Here is a 23,409-nt window from a genome sequence, read left to right as displayed (position 1 = left end):
CTATTGATCTTCAGCCTCTGGAGAACATAATTCATGGTGCGTTTAGGCTACTTAAAGGTTAAACTGAAATAAAGTTAACATTTTTAAGCAAATGATAAGCCCAAAGCATTAGGAACATTGTATTTAACAAAAAACATTGGGACGTTTCAGAAGTTTACCCTTCAGTTTTTCGCAGATGAATCAGGGGTGCATTTTGAGTATATACCACCATCTGAAGCAAAAAAAACATGGGTAGGTTCATATGGGGGGAGGTGCTCCTTATTTATTACTCACACACGTCTCTCCTAGATCCAGCTTGTCAAGTAGCTTCAATTACCCAGGGTGCCATATGCCAACTACAGCTGGTTTGTAGCCTCAACCGCTTCTAGACAAAGGGACCCAGACCACAGTTACCTATGCATTGGTAACCTCCCAATTAGATGACTGTAGTGTGTTTTACATGGAGCTGCCTTTGAAGACTGTTCAGAAATTGCACCCTAGTGTAGAATACAACTGCTGAAATTTGAATGGGAACAGCTCGTTCTAATGATATCTTGGTGGTGTTTTAAGAGTTTTAGTGGCTTCCTCTCTTCTTCCAAGCCCAACAAATGTTCTAATGGTTTTAAGTCCTAAACAGATGGGAACTGGGTTACCTACAGGAGTGCATGCTATCCACCTGCCCATGCTCTCCGGTCAGAGTAGCCAATGTGGTGCCCTCCAAATGTTGTTGGACTTCAGTTGCCATCATTCCTGACCCCTGGCTGGGACTGATGGAAGTTGGAGTCCGACAAGGTCTGCAAGGCACTATTTTGACTACTGTGTTGATTCCTGTCTCTGTGTACCTTCACTATCAGAAGTGAGGTGAGTGGCAGTCTGAGGGCTGGGGGCTTTTCCAGCAGCAGCAGCCCAGTTATAGAATGCCATCTCTCATTAGACTTGCCTGGCACCAACATTGCTTTTTTTGGTGCTAGGTAAATACTACCTTATTCACCTAGGCATTTGAATTTCTTAGCATTTCATTTTCTGCTTTTCTTTGCTAGCTTATTTTTATTGCATTGTTTTGTGTACCACCCCAGAGTCAAATTGTGTGACAAGTGATGCACAAATGGATTAAATAGATTAATAGCTGAATCAGTCCTGGGCTCTTCATTTATATGCTGCTGCATGGCTTACATATGGAGCCCTCGGAAGTCTCCCATCCAGGCTAAGCACCTGCTCAACTTTATCAGTGCATGCAATGGTGAGAGCTCCTTGCCTCATTCACAAGAGCCCATTTTGCCATCACTTTAGCTTACATCACTTAACAGGGAAAGCAAAAGAATTCATATGGTTCTATGTATGCAAGACTGTTTAATTCAGCAGAGTGTGTAATGAAATTGTTCAGCTAAATACAGCTTTCTCTTCTTCTGGGTACCTGCTGAGCAAAAAAAAAAGTGACCTAAATATCCTATTTAAGATCCTGTGCAAAGTTGGAAATTATAAAAAGTCCAGAATAATGGTGTATGCACTTGCTGATTTCCGTTTCTATTTTCCATTATTTCCCTCTGAAGCGGCATTCATGGTTTTTTGTGGGTATTTTTGCAACTAAAATTGCAAACCCACCAATTACTTTAAAAAGAACAGTTTCATAGAGGGCAAACTTTTTTTCCAAAAATGCCCAGCTTTGGCACTAAGTTATTAAGGAATTGGCTGCTTAATCACAGCGTGCTACGTGGTTGAACTAGCTTTAAGTCTTGGCAGAAGGATGAAGTGCTTTCAGGAGCAGATGTTCTTGGGGGTATTAAGGGGCAGGGAAGGGAAGAAAAAGTGAAAGAGATGTGAGTTGGTAGCCTGCTAACAACAAGCCTTTTCTTCATTTTCCATGGTCAGTAAGCTGTTTTCTCAGGTATTCATTACCTCTTTGCTCCTCCCCGCCCCCAAACTGATAGCATTTTTTAACATCTGTGTTTAGGAGTGATAAAATGACACTCTGCTATTGCAGATGAGACCTAAGGTTGTGTCTATTACAAGCTTGGAAGCAAGAGCTTTATTTTTAAAGCTTTATTTTTAAGCGCTTTGTGGTCTATACGATAATGTCAACACCGTACTCATCCTTTCACTGTGCTCCTCCAAAGTAAATGGACATCTTTTCATATTACAGGTGGTGAGGCTAAATAAGAGAGGCAGTCTGTGGTTGAGCCAGTATTTAACCCAGATCTTCCAAGCATTTTTCCAGCAGCATTTTCTACCCAGCCTACCATGACCTGCTTCTTGGATGCATAGATAGGCTCCTTAAATAGAATCTGCTTCGTTTCTCCATAAGTTTGCTCAGGGTTTTCTGTTTAGTAAGGGCTTTTCCTTCCAAATGATGAAGCACACAAACCCATTTATAAAACGTTGCTGTGTAGCACAAAAAACACTGATGTGTTCCCGTGTTTTAACGTAATATTGCTGTATTGCAGGTTGTTAGGCTTTGATCAGAAGAAACCTGGGTTCAAATATTCACTTAGGCACAAAGCTCAGTGCCTTAGAATAGTGACTGTGTGTCACTGTCTCTGTCTATCTCTCAGCCTACTCAGTGGTTGTAAGGATAATGTAGGATATTATTTGTTCATGCTCATAAGCCATTGCAAATAATACATATAAAATGGCTGTTAATGTAACATTAAACATGAGCAAAAATACTTCTTATTTAAGATAAGAATGAAGTTAAAATAAATCCTTGACCTATCCAAGAATTGATGGTAGTTCTCTTAAATTAATGAATCACCTTTTTTACATCCACAGCCTTGCAGGATGGTTGTGAAAATAAAACATGAGATTTCCCTGTATGTCACTCTTTGAGCTGTTTGGTGGAAGGCTGGCTAAATGATGAGAAACAATAAATGGAATATTGAATCAAGAGTTGAAAAAAAATAAGCCTGAGGAAGAGAGAATGCAAACCTCTATTTTTAGCATGCATTTTAATTTGTTTTCGTTCTTACATGAATATTGAGTCTATATTTGGCATCACGTCACCCAGACAAGAAATAGGTGTGATAGAACAGTGATTACCTAATTAATGCCTTCATTATGTGAAGCAGCATAATTTGGGCAAATCAATAATGGGTTGTTTTTTTTAATGTTACTGTGAGATAAACAACAGTAATTTAAATTTTTAGGAGCCCTTATAAAGAAAATGCAACTTGACTTGGATATGCAAATTGAGCAAGAAGTAGTGACAATTATAAGATTGCAGGGAGATGTGTATAGAGCAAGCCTGTTAACAGCATAGATAACCATTGGACTCCTCCCCATTGTTTATCCACAGTACTCAGCGGTCTTTGTTCCAATGACTGTCCTCGAAAGATAACTGTAAGTATGCTGCTAAAGGTTGTTGTTATTGAAATGATTTGGTGTCCGTAATCTAAAAGACAATGGACAGAGATAGGGGAGGATAGTTTTACCCCCATATCTTGCATGCTAAATGCTATTATGATAACCTAGTACCTTTCTTCCTGGATGAGAGAAGCTTAACTTTTAATTCAGTTGTATGTAGATTTAAAGTCCACTATCTCCATTCCTCAGACAGTCTGCAAGATCTTGCCCATATGGAAAAAGTGAAGGAAGGCTTCAAAATGTTCATAGAATGATAGCGTTAGAAGGAAGCCTGAGGGTCATTAGTCCAATCCCCAGCAGTTTAGGAATCATAGCTAAAAATCCTTGACCAATAAAGGCCATCCAACCTCTGTTTAATAACTCTCAACAAAGGAGAGTCCACCAACTTCCAAGGTAGTCCATTAACTGTCAGACAGTTCTTACCCTCAGAAAGCTCTTCCTAATGTTTAGTTGGAATCTCCTTTCTTGTCATTTGAATCCAATGGTTTAGGTCCTACCCTTTGGAGCAGCAGAAAGCAAGATTGCTCCATCTTCCATATGACAGCCCTTCAGAAGACCTCTAAGTCTTCTCTTCTCCAGGCTAAATATACCCAACTCCCTCAACCTTTCCTCATAAGGCTTGGTTTTTGTAAAGTTATGCTTTGCTTTCTTGAAACAAAATAAAAAATAAAAAAATCCTTCCAGTAGCACCTTAGAGACCAACTAAGTTTGTTCTTGGTATTAGCTTTCGTGTGCATACACACTTCTTCAGATACCTGATACCTGGTATCTGAAGAATACCTGGTATCTGAAGAAGTGTGCATGCACACGAAAGCTCATACCAAGAACAAACTTAGTTGGTCTCTAAGGTGCTACTGTAAGGATGGGTTTATTTTTTGTTTTGTTTTGACTATGGCAGACCAACACGGCTATCTACCTGTAACTTTGCTTTCTTGGTCCTTTGTTTCCTTATGCATTCTGAACTCCCCGCTCCCCTTCAGCATACTATTCCCCCCCCTACTCACTTCATCACACGGTGACACTTAAAAGGCACCCAGATTTTAAAAGCAGCCCACAGTGCAAGGTGGGCAGTGTGTGGGCTGCCTTTTCCACCATGGAAGATTGAGAGAAAGCCCCAGTGCACATGCAGGCTCCATTGAGCACCTGTGCACATGTAAAAGTGTTTGCTAAATCACAGTGCTGGTTATCCAGCATGAAACTTTGCAAAGTTTGCTCTGCCTTTTTCATTGACCATGTTCTATCGTGTGCAATGAAGCCTCTGAATAATAAGCCTTGAGCAAAATTTTTAAAGCAATAATTTTGAAAGGCATGCCAGCAAGGCCCAATTTGTGAGCGCTCCTTTCACACTGACTCGCTTGACAGCTTGGTTCCCCAAGGCACGCTGTAGTTGAAACATTTGCCTCTCACTTATCTGCTTTGGACTTTGTTTGAGGATCCAAATCTTCTTGAATGGTTTGCCTTGTTCTTTATTCTCCCTTCCCAAAGGTACCAAATCTTGACACTTGGGGCGGGGGGAATGAGCAATGTTCTCTTTCCCATATGCTTTGTCCTTCTGACTTGTATCCACGTTTGTATTACTCTCCCTAGGAGGCATATGTGAAGTTCATAATGATTTTGACTTCAGAATAATTTATTTATAGTACCAAGCAACACTGCCTTAAGTGAATACGATAAATGCACCAGAATTCCCATGCCTACAAAGCTCTTGGGTTGGGGGAGGTGGGATGGCATTAGAGCTGTATTGATATTCAATAAATTGGTGTGTACTGCATTGCCATATGTAGACTGCAAAGTTCCACCTGGGGAACTAAAATATCAGACCCACAGACAGATAGCATCTGATACTGCATTTTGTTACGCACCAAAGCCAGACTTGGAATCTTAATATTGGCAACTTCTTGCCCACAGGTTTACAGTTTAAAGAAAAGATATTGTCTATATAAAGAAAAGAGGTAGGAAATGGAAGAGGTAAATGAAGCAAATCATGGGAAGGAAGGCCTGAGCCAATAAAAGTATTTAAGGATGGTTGTGGATGGAGCAAAGCAGATGTTATCAGGCAGTGCAGGGGTGGGGAAACTGTGGCCCTCCAGATGTTACTAGATTCCAGGCCCCATCATTCCCACCTTGCATATCCAATGGTCAGGGATGATGGCAGCCCAGCAGCAACTGAAGGGGCCACAGGTTTCCTACACCTGAGCTAGAGAGTATTTCACTGGCAAGGGGCAGCTATGAAAAATAGGTCCCGGTAGATGACAGTGATTGAAATTCTGGACTCAGAAACAAGATATGTGGTGGCCAGGTAGAAAGACTGAGAAGACCAAAAATGTGAAAGAAAAGAAAATAGAAAGGAGTGAGAGAAATGGACACACTTAAAAGATATCTAGGAGAACTTTGAGCAGAACATGATTGAGCAAGTCAGAACAAGGTGAAATTGTGTAACCAAAGTGATAGGAGTGGCAGACTTGAATAAGGCAAAAGCGGACTCCATGGTGTTAGGATTCTTGCTCCGTGTTTGCAGTCATGGGATTGTTGTCTTCACATGATGGTGTATGTTACCCCTTCCAATGCTAAAAGAGAAAGGCCCAGTAATAAAAAGCCTGGGAAATGGTTGCACAACCATTGTGTTTTTCAGCTTGCATAAGCCCTTTTCCTGGCATCTGCTCTTCTTATCAACTGTCAGCCTGCAGTCACTCATCTTTTAGACTTGCATTAGCTGATGAGAATAAGTATCTTCCCTGGAAACATTTGCTGTTTTCTGCATCATTGGCTAAAAAGAACTCCAAACATTCCTTTTCCCACACCAGATTGGACTTGAGATTTTAAATGCTATTATGCTCGTTCAAATCGACCTCAGAACACAATGACTAGGTTAGTGCTGGGTTACTTTGGAACTGCTGTCTTCTCTTTGCAATCACAGTACATTCAGAAGAGCACGTACAGGAGCAAATTGACAGCCTTATTGTTAGTTTTGTAGGGAAAGGTAGGCACCCCTCATGGTTATTTGCCACATGAAAACTAAATTGTCTTCTAGTCTCAGAATATCAACAATACTGTAAATCATTGTAGAGTTCCCAATATTGCGAACATCAAAATGAGTCTGCAGTCATTTCATGGTGGGTTGTTTTTTTTTTCTTTGCTGATGTTTAAGCTTTGAAAAGGAAAGGGGAAATAATCCAAGTCATTATCTTTCATTCCAGCCCTTCGGTGTGAATCAACCTGGACCTTACATTATGTATACCACAGTGGATGCCAATGGATACTTGAAAAACGGTTCAGGTAAGACTTCTTTCTGTTGACTGCTCTCAATGTGAGTTTCCCAATGTGGGGCACACCAGCATTGGTGGGGGGGGGGGTGTCTTCAGAGAAAGTGAACCAGTTGAAGAAAGTGGCAATTGCCTGGATTCACCAAACCCTCCATGGAAACACAAGAGCATAGCAGGCAATGATAATCCCATAAACCAGTGGTTTTCGACCAGTGTGCCATAGCACCCTGGGGTGCCTTGAATGAGAGTCAGGGGTGCCAAGGGCAACACTGGCCTCTGTCCCTCTTTCCTTCCTTTCCCGCCTCTGGTGCCCTCTCGCATGTCTCCCTCCCAAAGGCTTGTGTGGCTATTTACCTCACGTTCACCTTTGGCCAGTCTCCATTGGGCCACTAAGGCTGGGGGTGTCCGCTTCCTAGGCCCCTGGGGGGTGGCATGAGGACCAGGGCAGCAGTGGTGGTGGCTGCTCAGAGGACTCACAAGGAGAGGGGAGAGGGAGGAGGCTGAGGAAACACTCCGCAAGGGAGGGTGTTCAAAAAGGGGTGAGGGACTGCTGGCTCTGCAGGCAAGCGGTGACATAACTGGGCTTCTGAGGCTCATGTTTCCCCACAGGGGGGCAGCAGAAAGAATGTTGTTGGCCAAGGGAGCTGTGGACTCCAAAAGGTTGAAAACCTCTGCCATACCCCATAGTGGAGAAGCAGGGAATATGGACAGGATATCCTGTCTATGCAAATTTGATGCATTCTTGGGAGAGTTGGCATTCTTAAAATAGTGGTTCAGATACTAGATAGCAGAGGCAAAGGAAGAAAATAACAAAATAATATCGGCTTAAGACCCATTATGGATCAAAACTAAGATACTGTATATTCTGGCGTATAAGAATACTTTTTAATCCAGGAAAATCTTCTCAAAAGTTGGCCGTCGTCTTATACGCCGGGTGGAGAATCTGTGGTCGAGTATATCTCAAACTCTATATTTTAACTGGAAAAGTTGGGGGTCGTCTTATACGCCCAGTCGTGTTATACGCCGGAAGATACGGTACTTGAACTTAGGTTCCATTGAAATCAGTGGGGCACGTGAGTCAAAACTTAAGTGTGTCTCACTAATTTCAGTGGACTCAAGTTCAGTTAACTTAGTTACCCACAATTTGTACCTCTCTTAAGTTTTTTCCCATCAGCATCGTATTCAGCAAACCTATTTTAAGAACCTGAATCGTTAAACGAGAAAACAGTGACAAAAGATGGATTTATAACAAATAGGCATCTTTCAGTTTTTCTGTTTTGGGGGCTGTGCTTTTGTTGTTGCCAGTGTAAGGAACAAATAGTAGCCAAATTTCTATAGAAAAAAGAGAGTCAAAAATAAAATGTCATATTTGCTGTTATCCCACCCCCTGCCCCACAAACACACACACTTGTAGCTAGCTAGACTGTTGGATGTGAGCTAATCAGTCTAGAGTGTTAGTGTGGAAACACATTGAAGTGTCTTCCAGAGTTGTCAGTTTTTGCTTACTTGGAGAGCCGCCATGGTGCAATGGCTAGGAAAATGGTCTTGGGTGTAGAAGAAAACAGCTTTGACTGCCTAGCAGAGTTATTGTGATGGTTGTTGTCAGGGAGAGCATTGAATGATGGAAGAGATAGAAATGTAACAATATAGCATCAATAGCTTTGGGCATGTTTTTTTAGCAAATCATTTCAAAAGATGTTACCCCGGGGTTAACGCTATCAATTTCTAAATCGTTTTCAATTTTTATCTACATTTGTTTTCCTAGGGAGTATGTTGTTGTTTAAAGGCCCTGTCCTGTCTTTTACACAGCTCTGCCTGTTTGTTTCAGACTTGAGTCCCCTTGATAGTTAATTTGCTGATAGGAGCCTACTTCTTTACTAAGAGCCAAAAGTAATGATGACCCATGAATATACCGGTACATGGATGTGCTATAATTGTATTCTCCAAGAGTTGTGACTTTAGGCAAATGAGTCCCCTTTTCTCGTCAGAAAAGGTATGTGCCCCCTTTTTAGGAATGGGAGAATGGATGAAGTTTTTTTCTATATAAAAAAGCTAGGTTGTTAACCTTCTTATTAGGGCAAGGATATACACAGTTAATGCAGCTTTGAATGAATGTATCATGACCTTTATTTACTCTTAATTGCACTCATTGGGTCTGTTTATGCAGTCATGACTTCTTTTTCTGTTTACTTTTTCACTCTACTGGTCATGAATGATAATGGGGGTCAGTGCAATCTCAGGCTTGCAATCCTTAATATTTCAAGGGAACCGGTGCCTTGTAAACGCACACAGGGTTGTGGAACAGCTGGCTGCAGGTACCCATATAATTAAGCAGATTATAATAAGCATCTCATATACAGACAGGGTGGTCATATTTTAACTATTCAGAACTGGCAGCAGACCGGATCTCTGCATGAAAACTGTCAGTCTGGGTGGTTTTATAACCATGTTGGCTTTTAATAAATGAAAACATTTTTAGCACACAGATGGTAAGGAAAACCTGTCCCTCTGATAGGAGGACAGAGGGAGAGGTAGAAAACCAGCTTGGAGGTACCAGCAGAGAATTCAGCTCCCTGGGAGCCAAGCTTGTCTAAACTTCCAGCAGACTGACATACATAGACTAAGTAGGGCAGGCCACAATGATCAATAACAGGGATCTTTTTAGGACCCAGCCTTTTTACATGGATCCAATTTGGATGTTCATTAGTTTCAGTTATTTCAAAAGCCTGCGCAGCTTATGACATGCCATCAGACATGGGCCTTGTGGATTTTGCCCAGGGGTCATCCAGAATCTCTCTCACTCCAATTTCCTACAGGATTTCATAATGAAATCACAAGTACGAGCTGTTTGTGCTTCTAAAATACCAACAGCTAATGACCATTCGCAGCTGCTGCCTTCTGGGGTCAGAGCCGTCTGAAATGGCACTGTCACATCTAGAAGGGAAGGCTTGTGACTGGCTGCTAAAGGGCTCAAGCCTCATGACAAGAGATACAATGACTCCAGCACAGCTTAGATGGCAAAGAAGAATGGTTTATTCAAATGGATCAAACCCCAGACAGCGAGTATTAGTATGGGTGATGTGATGAATCATACATCATTTCTTTCCATAGTGAAAACAGTAAAATGTTGCCATCTTGGTAGTTTAAAAATCCATACATCTTATAAATATATCCCCTGCTTCCTCAGTGTTAGCAGAAACCCAGGTTCTAATCCATATTCTGTCTGTTTTGAAAGTACGTAGTTGACACTTAATTCGTCAGAGCAGAATATGAATGTTTAACTAATGATTGCAGCAGAGGTGGGGAACCTTTTAAGCCTGGCGAGACAGATCCTTCACTCCCCCACTCGCAGGAGGTCACTTCGGTCACCTGTCAGTCTCATGTCATCAATGTGGCCCACTTTTTCCTTTGTGATGTGGCTTGTGCACTGCAAAGGAAATTTCCAGCCAGTCCACATAGGACTTGAAGAAGTCACCGCTGATGAATCCTGACTTCCTTCTCCACTTTCCCAAGCTCCACTTGGGACCAATCCCAGGAGGGATTGCGTTTAGCACCAAATTTTAGGGACAATAAATACAAGCCCCACTTGCCAAAGAGCAATCAGGATCATATTTTCAGGCTCCCGATTGTTCTCTTGCAGTCATATCTTTATCTATGATACATCTGATGTTGTATGTAAGAGCTTTTCAATCTGTGTGTCACTCCCCACATTCCTCCCAGGGCTGGAAAGGAGCTAGTTTAACGTTCGGTTTGCTAGTAGAACTGAATTACTGTGTCGCGAAACGATGCACGTCTATAAAGCGTGTCACCAACATGAAAAGTTTGGAAAACACTATTGTATATGATGTCAGAGGTGGGGCTGCCTTAGAAGGAAACAGCCACGTGAGCCTAATTAGACTCACAGTTCAAAGGTTCATCACTGCTGGTTTGGAGCATGTACTGAGAATTCTAGGTATTTAAAACACTCCTTAACCGTTAACCTGTTAACAGTTAAACTTTACTAGGCTCTTTCCCAAATCAGAGGTGGTTCAGAAACAACTTAATTCAGAGCTGCCTGAGCAATTCTTAACTCTGACCTGAGGGTCAAAGGAGCCCTTCTACAAAGAAACTCTTAAAATAAGGAATTATTTGTTTTGGAGCTGGTCTAATTGCATTTAGCAAATAACACTAGCAAGGCACTATGTAGCTTCAAATCATCTGAGGCAAATATGATACAAATATGTCAGATATATATATAATTCCAGATACCATGTGTACCGGTAATATTCTCAAGAAAGAGAAGCTGGTGACCTAGATGCCAATGTGGGGTGTTAGTCTAGCATTGCAGCTAGCCTGTAGTCAGTGCAAGGAAAATCATTATCCTTAAGCAATAATTGTTAGGACTGAGTTTGGCAATTATATTTACTAGGAGGAGAAAAGGTCTGTGAAAGTTATTACTGAGGTCTTTTTCGGGCAGAATGTTGCTCGCTAACATGAAATGTTCATCAACGATGAACTTTCATTTGGACCAAAAATTGTTCTTTGTGAAAAAGGGCTCGACGAAAAGGGTTCTGGTATAATAGTTTTCTTGTACGATGGTCTGTCATTTCAGAAAAGAAATGCTACCAACCTGCTTGCATAGCATTTTTTTGTTGTATGTTTGTCAATAAAATGATGCTTGTGTTCTACATGTTAAACATATTAAAGACTCAGTCTGTGACCAACATCTTCCATACAGCATAGCCTAGGGGAAAACGTGAACTTTTTGCTGTAGCTTAGTTATGCCTTCTCAGTATCTGTCAGCCTACACTGTGCAGAGGTTCATCTCAAACACATTTTTAATGTCGTTAACATCCTTGGGCACTTCACCAAAGACACCAAGAAAGCCCATCCTCTAGGAGATCAGCACAAGGTGCAAAAATGTAACATTTTTCAAATCAGGGCCTAAATAGAAAGCCTTGTCGTTTCTTACATTATAAAAGAGAAACAATTAATATTGTGTACCCTAAATTCTCCAATGTACAGTTCATAGTACAATTAACTTTGTTTTTTAAAGATTGCAGAAGGTCAAGTGTAGATGTTTCAATTTTTTTCATATTTGCAGCCCACTTTTACACAGTAATGTATAATTACCTTCAAAATTTTCTGTCCTTTCCATTAAAAAAAAATGTCTTGTTAGACTTGAAAGGTGCAGCTGTGGAGTCCTTTCAGAACTATTTTACAGAATAGAATAGTAACAGTTTTGTTTGTTTGGCTATAAGCCATAACAAAGATAAAAGATATTCAGAGCTGAGCTACAAATTTGACTGTTCATTTCCTGGTAGCCAACACAAATAGAGAAATATGGAAGGTAACACTATTTTCCTTGTCCAACAGCAAAAGACAGTAGTTGGGGGTGATGGTGGACTTAAGTTGTGTGGTGATAGCAGTTTGACCTACCTAATTGCTTCCTCCAATTAGCAATCCCAGTAGCACAGGATTTAGAAAATTAACCCCATGGCATATGACAATTTATAGTCACAGCCACCTTTAGAAAAAACTCGTGCCACTTATTCTGATGTCACTGTGATGGCTGCCTAGATAAATATTTGTAGATCTATTACTGTGGTCAGCAGAAGGAACCAGAGGAACTGCTTGCCCCAACCCTGAGAACCTGTAGCCATTGTTGGACTACGGCTCCCATCATCTCTAACCATTGGCCATGCTGGGCAATGCTAATGAGAGATGGACCCCAGCCCAACCAGATGAACCCTGTGCTCTTGATGGCCTAGGGCAGTGGTGACGAACCGTTTAGAGACAAAGTGCCCAAACTGCAACCCAAAACCCACTTATTTATCGCAAAGTGCCAACGCGGCAATTTAACCTGAATATTGAGGTTTTAGTTTAGAAAAAAAAAACAACTCATGCATTAGGGTTAATGTAACCCTTTCCATTGATATACAATTTTATGGTATAACTCAGTGCTTTTTTATTAAAAATGTTTAGGGATACTCTCATTTTGACACAAGAAAATCACCATCAGGGGAAATAAATACAGTTCTAATTGGGGAAAATAAATACAGTGAATTTCTTCTCCCGTTAAATTCACAAAATGCTTAGGGGTATGTGTCCCCCTGCGTCCCCACAGGGAAAAAAACACACTTGGTATTACTCCAAAAAAGTAGTATTATGAACCATCAAACCTTGGAAATACACTTTTTCCAGAAGGTGCATTGCAGGGCTTGTACTAAGAGCATGGATAGGGGCTGGATCCGGCCCAATCGCCTTCTAAATCCGGCCCACAGATGGTCTGGGAATCAGCGTGTTTTTACATGAGTAGAATGTGTGCTTTTATTTAAAATGCATCTCTGGGTTATTTGTGGGGCATAGGAATTTGTTGATAGATAGATAGATAGATAGATAGATAGATAGATAGATAGATAGATAGATAGTCCGACCCCCCACGGGGTCTGAGGGACAGTGGACCGGCCCACTGCTGAAAAAGTTTGCTGACCCCTGTAAGAGCTGGGGGGGGGGGGGATTGGCCTGTGTTGTTGAGCTTTTTTGGGGGAGGGAGGTTGCATAAAATCGTTCAACACCATCACAGACTTACACCAATTGTCTCCACCACAACAGCAGCCAGTGGAAAACAGCACTTGACTCAGCCACCAATCGCACTAGCGACGCAGGGAATCTCCTGCTTGCGTCTTTCAGGAGCCCATAGACCCGTCGCTTCCACACTCTCATCCCACTTCCGTGCCAGCTGGTTGGCGGTTGCGCAACATCAGCCAACACTGCTGCTGGTGGAGCGCACTCTACGGAGCGTTTCCTGCCTGCAGCGGCATGGGGGGGGGGTAGAAGCCGCTCACTTCGCAAATACCCAGCAACGGTCCTGCTTAAGGGCTCTGAGTGCCCTCTCTGGCACGCGTGCCATAGGTTTGCCACCACTGGCTTAGGGTGATAGTTGGCTTGACCCCACTGCAATGTCTTCTAGTATATCTAAAGTTCTTATGCTTTGTGAAGCAGATCTTCTCAGGAGCTGGGGGAGTTAATAGTGTGTGAATTGCAAACTTATGTACCAGGTAGGTGGAGGAGTGATAACTTCAAGCTGCAATAGAGCTCAGCCCAGAATTAAAGCCTTATGATGTATAAATATTGATGAAGTTTGTGAGATTAGTTTTTAAATATTAATGGCCCGTTGTTTGCAAGCAATATTATAGTCAGCTTCTTGAGTGCCAGGCTTCGGTGTCTCGCTCTTCAACCTTGCCATCAAACAGATGATGATTAACTTATTAGCGCCTAGCATTTACTAAGCACTGAGCAATAAAACCTAGGGTAATAGACTATTCCTTTCCTATGGCTTACAAGGAAAGGAAATTTTGTTTCGAAACAAACACAGATATGAAATTAGTTCATCATCTTACCCCAAGCTATACATTAATAAATTATAATTAAAATAATTCCTGACATTTATATCTAGCATTCAGGGTGTTCAAAGTGTTTCGCATATGTTGTTCCAGTAATCCTTTCAACAGCCCTGCGGGGCATGTCTATATTTTCATCCCTGTTTTGTAGGTGTGAAGCTGAGGCTCATAAAAGGTGTGCTGCCCTGAGGCCGCCTGGTGAATTGGTAGCAAATGAACTGGGGGGTTTTCTTCATTCCCATTGCATTGTGCATTTCGTTATACTAAGAATGCATTTTTTTTCTAATTAAAACACAGGACATAGGTGTACTGGTGGCTTGTATCCAACTAAGTCCCACTGAGCAGACTCTTCAAAATCAATGGACTTAAGTTAGAGTCCCTTGATTTAAATAGGTCTACTCTGAGTGTGTCTTATTCAGATAGAACCCCTGTGCATTTTAGTGCAGATTAAAGAACTTGCTTGTCACTTTCCTTTTTAAAGTTTTTGTAGTTTAAGCCATCTCTCTTAAGACCAGCGCTCACTTTTGTTTTGGCTCTGTTTGGCTAGAAATTATCACATTCAAGTATCAATCACCCAGCTGAAACTTGATTTACTTTCTGAAGTTAAGGGGGGATTAGGCAGAGTCTCAGCTTTTAAACAGAGCTTCTTGCAGTTTGGGAAAGACTTCCTAAGTGTCAAACTAAATATTTGAGGGAAATCAATTATTTGCAGAACCAAGATTCATTCAGATGCTCCCGTGAGCATGGAAGGCATACCATCATCCGGGACAAATTCCAAAGTAAACGTAACTCTGCTAGTTTAAACAACAACAGGCAGAACAACAAACGAGCCCTGTGGCACCTTCACAGTGTTATTGTGGCACCAGGGCTGCCATTCAAGCTTTTAGACCCCCGGCCTATACTGCGCTATCACTGCATTCAAAGCGCTTTGCAGAACGGATTGCTGTCGAATAAAATTCCACCGCCCCAAGGAGTGTGCTGCTTAATTCAGATTACAGAAGACTACAATGAGCAGCTTCTATAAGCATCTGTCATTCTCCTCTATTGCTAGAATTCCCCCATTTGTGCTTGAATAGCAGGGGACCAGCAAAGAAGCCTGAAAAAGATTTGAATTATTATTATATTATTATTAAAAGCAGGTCTCCTAAACTATATTTTTAGCTGTAGTTTTCCTGTACTATTAAGAGAATTCTCTTTAAGACTTTCTCTTCCTAACTAGTTAGGAAGCTCTGTCTATAATGTTTCAGAGAGACATGACTAATCACTGTTAAATTCTGTAACGTATTAACCCCGTGGCTCTGTCCGACAAGCATGAAAGGGCCGCAAGAGCATATCTCTGTCCTTAGCTCTGGGATCATTTTTCTTCTTGATTCATTGCTCTTTATGTCCAGATTCAAACTAGATTCCACAACCAATGCCTTATCCCGGAGTTTTTGTTCTTTGCTGGCAATTTTTAACCCTCCTTAGCAGCCTGGCCTTTCACCTTCTGCTGAGCCAGCATCTTCGTTAGCCCTTCTGGGCTTACACAGTTTAGTAATGCCATGATTATTTAGCACCGTTCTAGGTCCTTGAACTTATGATCTGCAGTAATAGTGCGAGCTGCATACAAGCTGTTTGCAGCAATTTTACCAATATAGTTATGAAAAATACATTTTCAGCAGCATGTAAGATACAATCAATTCATGGAGCAGAAGGCTAATCCTCATTAGGGAGTCCCTTCTCTTTTGCACTTGAGAGGCAGCGCTTGAAAGGAATGCAGAATGTTCCCTAGAAAGGGGAAGGGAGAACTTTCCCTAGGGCCAGGGATCCAGTTTCAGACAGGATCCAAAATAGCCACGTAGAATGCATCAGGGGTGGGTACCTTTTTTCAGCCCAAAGTTGCACATTCCCGGGGGGGGGGCATAAACCAGCGGTGAACATGACCAGTGGGCGGAGCACTGAATGCAAATTTTATCTTTGTACAGTAGGCTAGTTTTTGCTATTATTTATTTATTGCATTCATATCCCACCTTTTTCCTGCAGAGGCCAAGGTGGTGTACATGGTTCTCTTCCTCCCCATTTTGTCCTCGCAGCAACCCAGTGATGTAGGTTAGGTTGGGAGAATGTGATTGGCCCAAGGTCACCCAGAAAGTTTCATGGCTGTGTGGGGATTTGAACCTTGGTCTCCCAGGTCCTAGTCCAACACCGTAACCCAGTGGTCCTCAAACTTTTTTTCTCTGGGCCACACTATCAGAATAAAAATTTGCTTCCACCACACCAAAAATTTTATTGGTAAGAAATACGTTGGGAAACAAAAAGAAACTACTCCCAGCAGTGGTTGATTTGTAACATAGAACACAACTATTTTATCATACGATCGTGGGACATCCAGAAAATATAAAACAATGCAGCTCCATAGGATCTTGAATCATTCCCCTATATAACTATAAACAAGCCTCTTACCTTAACTACAAACTCAATGAGGGGTGTGAGCTTGCTTTTACCAGGTAATCTCATTTATATTAAGTATAACTTGAGACAAGCAAACTCTAATATCGCCATCACCACAAAGAAGCCTTTCTCTTTTCTGATCTTTCATATTTGTCAGCGGTGAAAATCCCTGTTCGCAACAATATGCCATAGAGAACTGTAGAAGAATAGCCAGTTCTCTTGAAGTGAAGTGTGGATACTGTTTCTGGTTGTATACCCCCCCCCACCCTCCCCAAAAATTGATACTGTAGTGCAGAGCTTTCCAAACTTTCCATGTTGGTGACACACTTTTTAGGCATGCATCATTTCACAACGCAGTAATTCAGTTTTACTAGCAAACCAGAGGTTGAAACTAACTCCTTTCCTGCCCCGGGAGAAGCGTGGGGAGCGTTCACGCAACACACCTACACACTGAAGCTGACACACTAACGTGTCATGACACAATTTGGAAAGCTCTGCTGTGCTGTACTGTGCTGTGCTGAGCTGAAATGTTTAAATATTTCTTTGATTGTCCTTGAATCTTCCTCGCACGTTCACCATCCTGTCCCCCAACACCAGTGTGGCATACCACAACCTTTGAGAACCACTGCTACACCACTCTGGCTCTCTTCTATACACTCTCTCTCTCTCTCTCTCTCTCTCTCTCTCTCTCTCTCTCTCTCTCTCACACACACACACACACACACACACCTCTCCCTGTCTCTCCTCTATCCAGGAAAGCAAGAGTCATTAACTGACTTCAAGGACACATTACACTGCAGGGGTCAGCAACCTTTTTCAGCCGTGGGCTGGTCCACTGTCCCTCAGACCAGAGATGCATTTTAAATAAAAGGACACATTCTACTTATGTAAAAATATGCTGATTCCTGGACCGTCCGCAGGCCGGATTTAGAAGGCGATTGGGCTGCATCTGGCCCCCAGGCCTTAGGTTGCCTACCCCTGCATTACAGCCTGCCAAAAACTCTCAACAAGGGTATGAAGCAAGCTTTTGCTTGAATTAATATGGCATCTATATTACTAACTGCTGCCAAGTGTGAGGAGTTCTAGGAAGCCATTAGTGATGGAGTTTTGAGAATAGTAGGTGGGTGGAAGGGATAACAGGCTAATACTGGAAGGAGAAGCTAGAGAGATTGGGGGCGGGGAGTGACACGTGTCAGCCAGGGGAGGGAGGGATACTTGACTGGGATGTTAGTAAATCAGAAGAGAGTGTAGGATGAAGGTTGCAAGGCCAAAGTGAAGGGGAGTGGGAAAAAAGCATAACATGATGAGTCTGCAGACTCATGACTGGAAAAAGGAACAAGCTGCATCCCCATTCAAGGAGGAGTTCCTCTGTAGGAAAAAAAAATGGAGCCTTGTACCACCATCAGAAGATGGGGGTACAAAAAAAGAGAGAGGAGGGAATGTGACTGGCTTCTCTCCTCTATTTTTTTCTTCTAATAAAAAAATCATTCCTCTAAAAGGGGGGTGCAGAAGAAAGCTAGTTCAGCCACAGTATACAACGTTCAAGCTTGAAGGTCCAATTTGCAAAACATCTGCACAAATGAGATTGTCCAGATGGAAACTCTTCCTCTTCCCGACACCTTCCTCTTGTTTCCTCTTCCAGTCAGCCCATCTCACGAACTCACTTGCTTCCATTTGCCTTTGGCTTTGTAAGTTAAAATAATTACCACAGTGGCCCCAGGTTCTGCGCCCTTGTCAGAGGGAATCACCTTTCCAGGTATCTTTGCAAAGGTACTGAGTCGCTCTTAGCTTTATTTCCTTAGTATGCCTGAACCTACTGTTTCTTTTCTTTTCTTTTAAAATAAAATAAACCAGGGTCTCTCTTGTTTTTGTTTGCAGTTTTCTCAATAAATTAGAGAATTTTTACATCTGTGACTTTACTTTGATCAACAGTGCCAGAACTGTGGAACTTGAAAGGGGGAAATGAAAATTTGCACAGCTGTTTTCCTTTTCATAATCACAGCCGTTCTGATCTGCATAACAATGAGAGCCAGCCTGGCATATTTGGCAGCCCACTTCAGTGACCTCTGTGGGAGGTGGTGGAGCAGAAGCAAATCGCAGAACATTGTGGAAGAGCTCATTTGAATGTGCTGGGGGGATGAGAGGCATTTTCTTTCCCTTGGCTGAGCCTAGTCCTTGAACAAGGGTGGCTGTTCAGTGCGTTCCAACCTCTGTGCAACTTGCTCTTTTATTTTAGACCAGTCAGGTTTTTGGATATTTGACTGGAGAAGGTGATAACAGCAGAGCTAAGGAGAGAAGTTGCAAACGATTTCTCATTGGCTGGAGCGGGCTATCAGTGACTATCTATGATCTGCCTCCACAGTTGGAGGCAGCAATGCTTCTGAATACCAGTTGCTGGGAACCACAGAAGGAGAGAGGGCTCCTGTGCTCAGATCCTCCTTGAAGGTTTCCTACAAGAGCCAGTGTGGTGTAGTGGTTAAGAGCGGTAGACTTGTAACCTGGTGAACCGGGTTTGCGTCTCTGCTCCTCCACATGGTGACCTTGGGCTAGTCACACTTCTTTGAAGTCTCTCGGCCCCTCTCACCTCACAGAGTGTTTGTTGTGGGGGAGAAATAATATTTATTTATTTATTTATTTGTACCCTGCCCATCTGGCTGGGTTTCCCCAGCCACTCTGGGCGACTTCCAACAGAATGTTAAAATACAATAATCTATTAAACATTAAGAGCTTCCCTAAACAGGGCTGCTTTCAAATGTCTTCTAAAAGTCTGGTAGTTGGTTTCCTCTTTGACATCTGGTGGGAGGGTGTTCCACAGGGCGGGTGCCACTACCGAGAAGGCCCTCTGCCTGGTTCCCTGTAACTTGGCTTCTCGCAGTGAGGGAACCGGCAGAAGGCCCTCGGCACTGGACCTCAGTGTTCGGGTAGAACGATGGGGGTGGAGATGCTCCTTCGGGTATACTGGGCCGAGGCCGTTTAGGGCTTTAAAGGTCAGCACCAACACTGACCTTTGGACAGGAAGGGAAAGGAGAATGTTAGCCGCTTTGAGACTCCTTCGGGTAGTGATAAAGCGGGATATCAAATCCAAACTCCTCCTCCTCTTCTTCTGGCATCTGGTTGGCCACTGTGAAAACAGGCTGCTGGACTAGATGGGACATTGGCCTGATCCAGCAGTTTCTTCTTGGGTTTTCATATATTGGTTTTGTCAAGCATTACCATTTCCTGATTCTTCATCCGCACCCCTTTCCAAACAATAACACCACCGTTTGGATGTCCAGCCATGCTTGTTTGTTTTTCTGTCATTATTTGCTTGAATTGTATGTAGCAACCTTTCTGCATCACTTATGCTTGGTGGGGCATGTATGAGTGAAGGAACTCCCGTGTGAAAGAATTGGGTGTTTGTCGGAAAGAACTCTGGGAAACGAGCAGTTTGTCTGGTCAAGTAACTCAGCGTGTTTCTTAGTGACAGTATGAAGTCAAGCTGCCATATTTAAAAATCAGTTTAAAATATAGCATGGAAATCAGTCTTCCCCATTTGTGTCACCTGTCAGGTTCATCATCAAGTCAACAAAAACACTGAAGTGAATTAGGCATGTCGGCAGTGCAGTCTGTGTAGGGCTTGAGCCACCTGCAACTTGGGGCTTCTAGAACAGAGAAAAGAAAGGAACAAAATGGTGCTAAGAGCAGCAGTTCTGAAATGCTGGCTATTATCCTGCCTGTGAATTGCTAGTACGGTATTTACTATGAATTGTTGCTGCATTTGAGGCCACTGGTTCTTTCTCTCTGCCTGGTGTGCAACACTTGAAAATGAGGGGATGGATTTCGAGGCCTGCAGAAGTAGTGTCCAGTGAAGAATTGAACATGATCTTAGTTTAGGTTTTGAATCTAATTAGAACTCTGCCATTTATTAATTATCCTTCAGCTTTTTGACAAGCAAACTATGAATGACTTGGCAGTACAAAGAAATCGATAAGCGCTCAGTACATTAGTGCTTTCCTTGAGTTGCTCCATTTGTTTATTTTTTTAGAATTTGCCTCAGTTGCTGGCTGTTCCTGCATGCATATTTTTCAGTGACAGAGGCTTGTCATTCTGAACAAATTACTCCTATTTCCAGCTGCTAAAACCCAAGAAGTTCACATATTAAATAGAGCAAGGAACAACTGAATTCTTTCCTAATCTAAAGGTACGAAATGTGTGGTGGGCTGTAAATTGAAACTAGAGTTTCTTCTAACAACTGAATTTGAATCCTCAAATAGAAATGTAAATTAGGAGTCTTTCTTGCACATGTGACACCCTAGTATCAGGCCATTTTTCTGTGTCCCCCTTCTCCCATTCATGTTTGGGTTTGTTTACACCACAATGAATAACCTAGTCTAACATGCATCCCCCAAACCTCCACACATGAGTCCTGCTCCACAGTTTGGGTGAGCCGTAGAAATCTGAAGAGGAAAGGAGATGGAGATCCAGTTGGAGCTGAGGCAGCCTGCCTTACCTTCCCCGATACAGGGTCTCGAGCTTTCCAAGTTATTTATCATACCCTAAAGTCTGTGGCTCCTGCTTTTCCCATAGTGCAGCTCCAAGAGGGAAACATCACAGTTAAAACGCACTCCGGTATCTTTAAAATTCACATTTTTGTCCTAACGTTTACCTCCTAGTGCTGTGGTCAATATTATTGATTTTGTTCTGCCACTGCATTTGCTTAATCACTCTGAATGTCAGAAAATCATATTAAAAAAAACCGGAATGACTCCATGGGATGCCTTTATTCTGCTGCCTATACCCAAGATTCACTGCTCGTGTTCTGGTGGCGATTTCAGATATTTCGGCATTGTTTGATGCGTCTATTGTGCACTGAATGCTTTCGATTGAAATTCCTATTATTGCTAAGTTTCCTCCATCTTCCCTAGCTAAACATTATACTGCTTCTTCGAGGAGTTAAGAATGAGCTGTTGTACCAGTGAACGTGGAATAGCAGGTGGTGGAGAAAGCCATCGCTCGGTAGCAGAGCACATGCTTTTTATGTCGAAGGTCCCAGTTTCAGTCTCTGGCATCTCCCATTAAAAGGATAAAGTAACAGATACGAAAGATCTCCATCCCAGAACTGCTACTTATGTGGACAATTTGGATGCTGGGGAGGCTGGTCCAATAGGGCAAGTGGGGCACGGCCCCATCAGCCTTGGCCTGCCCTCTTACTTACATCCTGTCGAGAGGGTGTCACTGCCTGTCAGCTTCCTTCTCCTTAGTGTCAGTGTTGCCCTTGTAGAACTTGGAAGTGGGGAGCAAGGTGGGGGCAAAACTAGAGTCAGTTGGCTTTGCCTGTCACTGGATCTGGCTCCACTTACAATTTAGGCTCCCTGCATTTCACCCTACTAGCCCCAATGGGCACCAGCCACCATAGGATGGACAGATAATTTGACCTGGCATAAGGCAGAAAATGCTATGTTCCCCTGACAAGTCATGACAAGTGACATGATCTCTGCTTCCCCTGTGCACTGTACTCAAACCATTAAAGTTTAAGTGAGGCTGATTCCTTGGATCTGTGAGTGTTTTACATTTCCCAGTGCTTTTTGTAACACTTCCATCGACAATTGAGGCTTAAACTCCTGTTGTTGTTGTTGTTGTTGTTGTTGTTGTTGTTGTTGTTGTTGTTGTTGTTACAGTAAGACTCCCTCTTCAAAGACTTGGTAACATTGTTCTCTTTTGTTGTAGTAACGTTTCATTGTCAGTGTGGTGGGTGTAATTGCAATTTTCACCTGGCACAAACATCTGAAGTCAATAAAACTGGGCACACAGCCATGCTAGGATATGAAACAAAGTCTCAGAATATGAATTAAAGATGGCAAACTTCATTGCCCCTTGTTCCTTTCGACACTTGCATAAATTGTCAACTCTGTCAATCAGTCCTAATCCCCAGATCAACACAGTGAAGGAAGGCATACATTCCAAACAGGCAGCTCACTACTGCTGACCCTATTCTCAAGAAATAAGTTTACATAGTTCTGCATATGAGAGTTGAATATTTAGATATTACAGTGTGAGTTTCATTTAAATATAAATGGCCTAGAGGCAATGGAAAGTGAGAATGCTGCTGGCATGATGCAGTGGTGGTCTCTCCATAATCACTTGGGGAAGTTATACAGTAGTACTGGAATACTTGGGGTTGTATCCAGCTAAGATCAACTCAGGATAGGCACACTGAAATTAATTAGTCACAGCCATCATTTTCAAATAGATCTGCTCTGAATAGGACTAATGATACAAACATGTTACGTATACAATTTTGTGCTGAGTAAGTTTGCTGCTGCAGACCAAGATGAAGAGGAGAACCATTATTCTAGTTCATCCTGAAAATAAAGTGGAAATTCTCAGCAGCTTTTAAGCACTGGAAGATCAGAAAGTCAACCATTAGATGTGTGAAAAGTTCTGACAATTCCACTTTACCGTTACATGTGCTCCCTCCTTATCTGTCCAGAAGCGTGTCTTGCCTCACAGGAATACAAAGATGGTTTTGACTAAGGAAAGGAGTGCAGAGGGTGCATTAAGGTGTGATAAGTCATGCCTAATTGCAGTGACAAAACTCTGCCTTCAAGCTCCCATCTATCACAAAAGCCGTGTGATTTATTGTATTGTAATTTACATCTCCTGTATCTTACTGCTTCATTTAAGGCCCTTGATTTAAATGCTGGAGCACGTCTTGGAGCACACACAACATAGAAAAATGCCATCATTATATCCATAGCAAAATGAAATGATGGGTCAAGGTGGCATATTCATCACAAACGTGCCTCCAGATTTATTTTTTAAACAAAGTTAAGGACTAAGTGCCAGAGGTGGGTGCAGTGGGTAACCTGTAGCTCTCCTGATTTTGTTGGACCCAGGTGGTCATTGGTTGATGGCAGTTACTATTATTTATATCCCACCTTTTAGCCAGAGCCAGGACTGAAACGGGCTCACAAAAATTAAAACAAATACTGATAAAACAAACATAGCTAAAAACATAT

The 23,409-nt window shown here is 42.3% G+C and overlaps 1 protein-coding gene across 1 annotated transcript in view; it reads left to right on the top strand.

The window, feature by feature from the left end:
- ITFG1 (integrin alpha FG-GAP repeat containing 1) overlaps positions 1 to 23,409 on the top strand; it is a 111,936-nt gene that overhangs the window by 73,304 nt on the left and 15,223 nt on the right. The window contains exons 13-14 of the mRNA XM_033156732.1: positions 3,269 to 3,312; positions 6,534 to 6,612. Coding sequence (XP_033012623.1) covers positions 3,269 to 3,312; positions 6,534 to 6,612 — 123 coding nt within the window. The remainder of the gene's footprint in view (positions 1 to 3,268; positions 3,313 to 6,533; positions 6,613 to 23,409) is intronic.

This window comes from Lacerta agilis, chromosome 8, assembly GCF_009819535.1.
Source record: "Lacerta agilis isolate rLacAgi1 chromosome 8, rLacAgi1.pri, whole genome shotgun sequence".
NCBI classification, from domain to species: domain Eukaryota; kingdom Metazoa; phylum Chordata; class Lepidosauria; order Squamata; family Lacertidae; genus Lacerta; species Lacerta agilis.
Note: the sequence above shows the minus strand (reverse complement) of the source record. Positions and strands in the feature narration are given on the sequence as shown.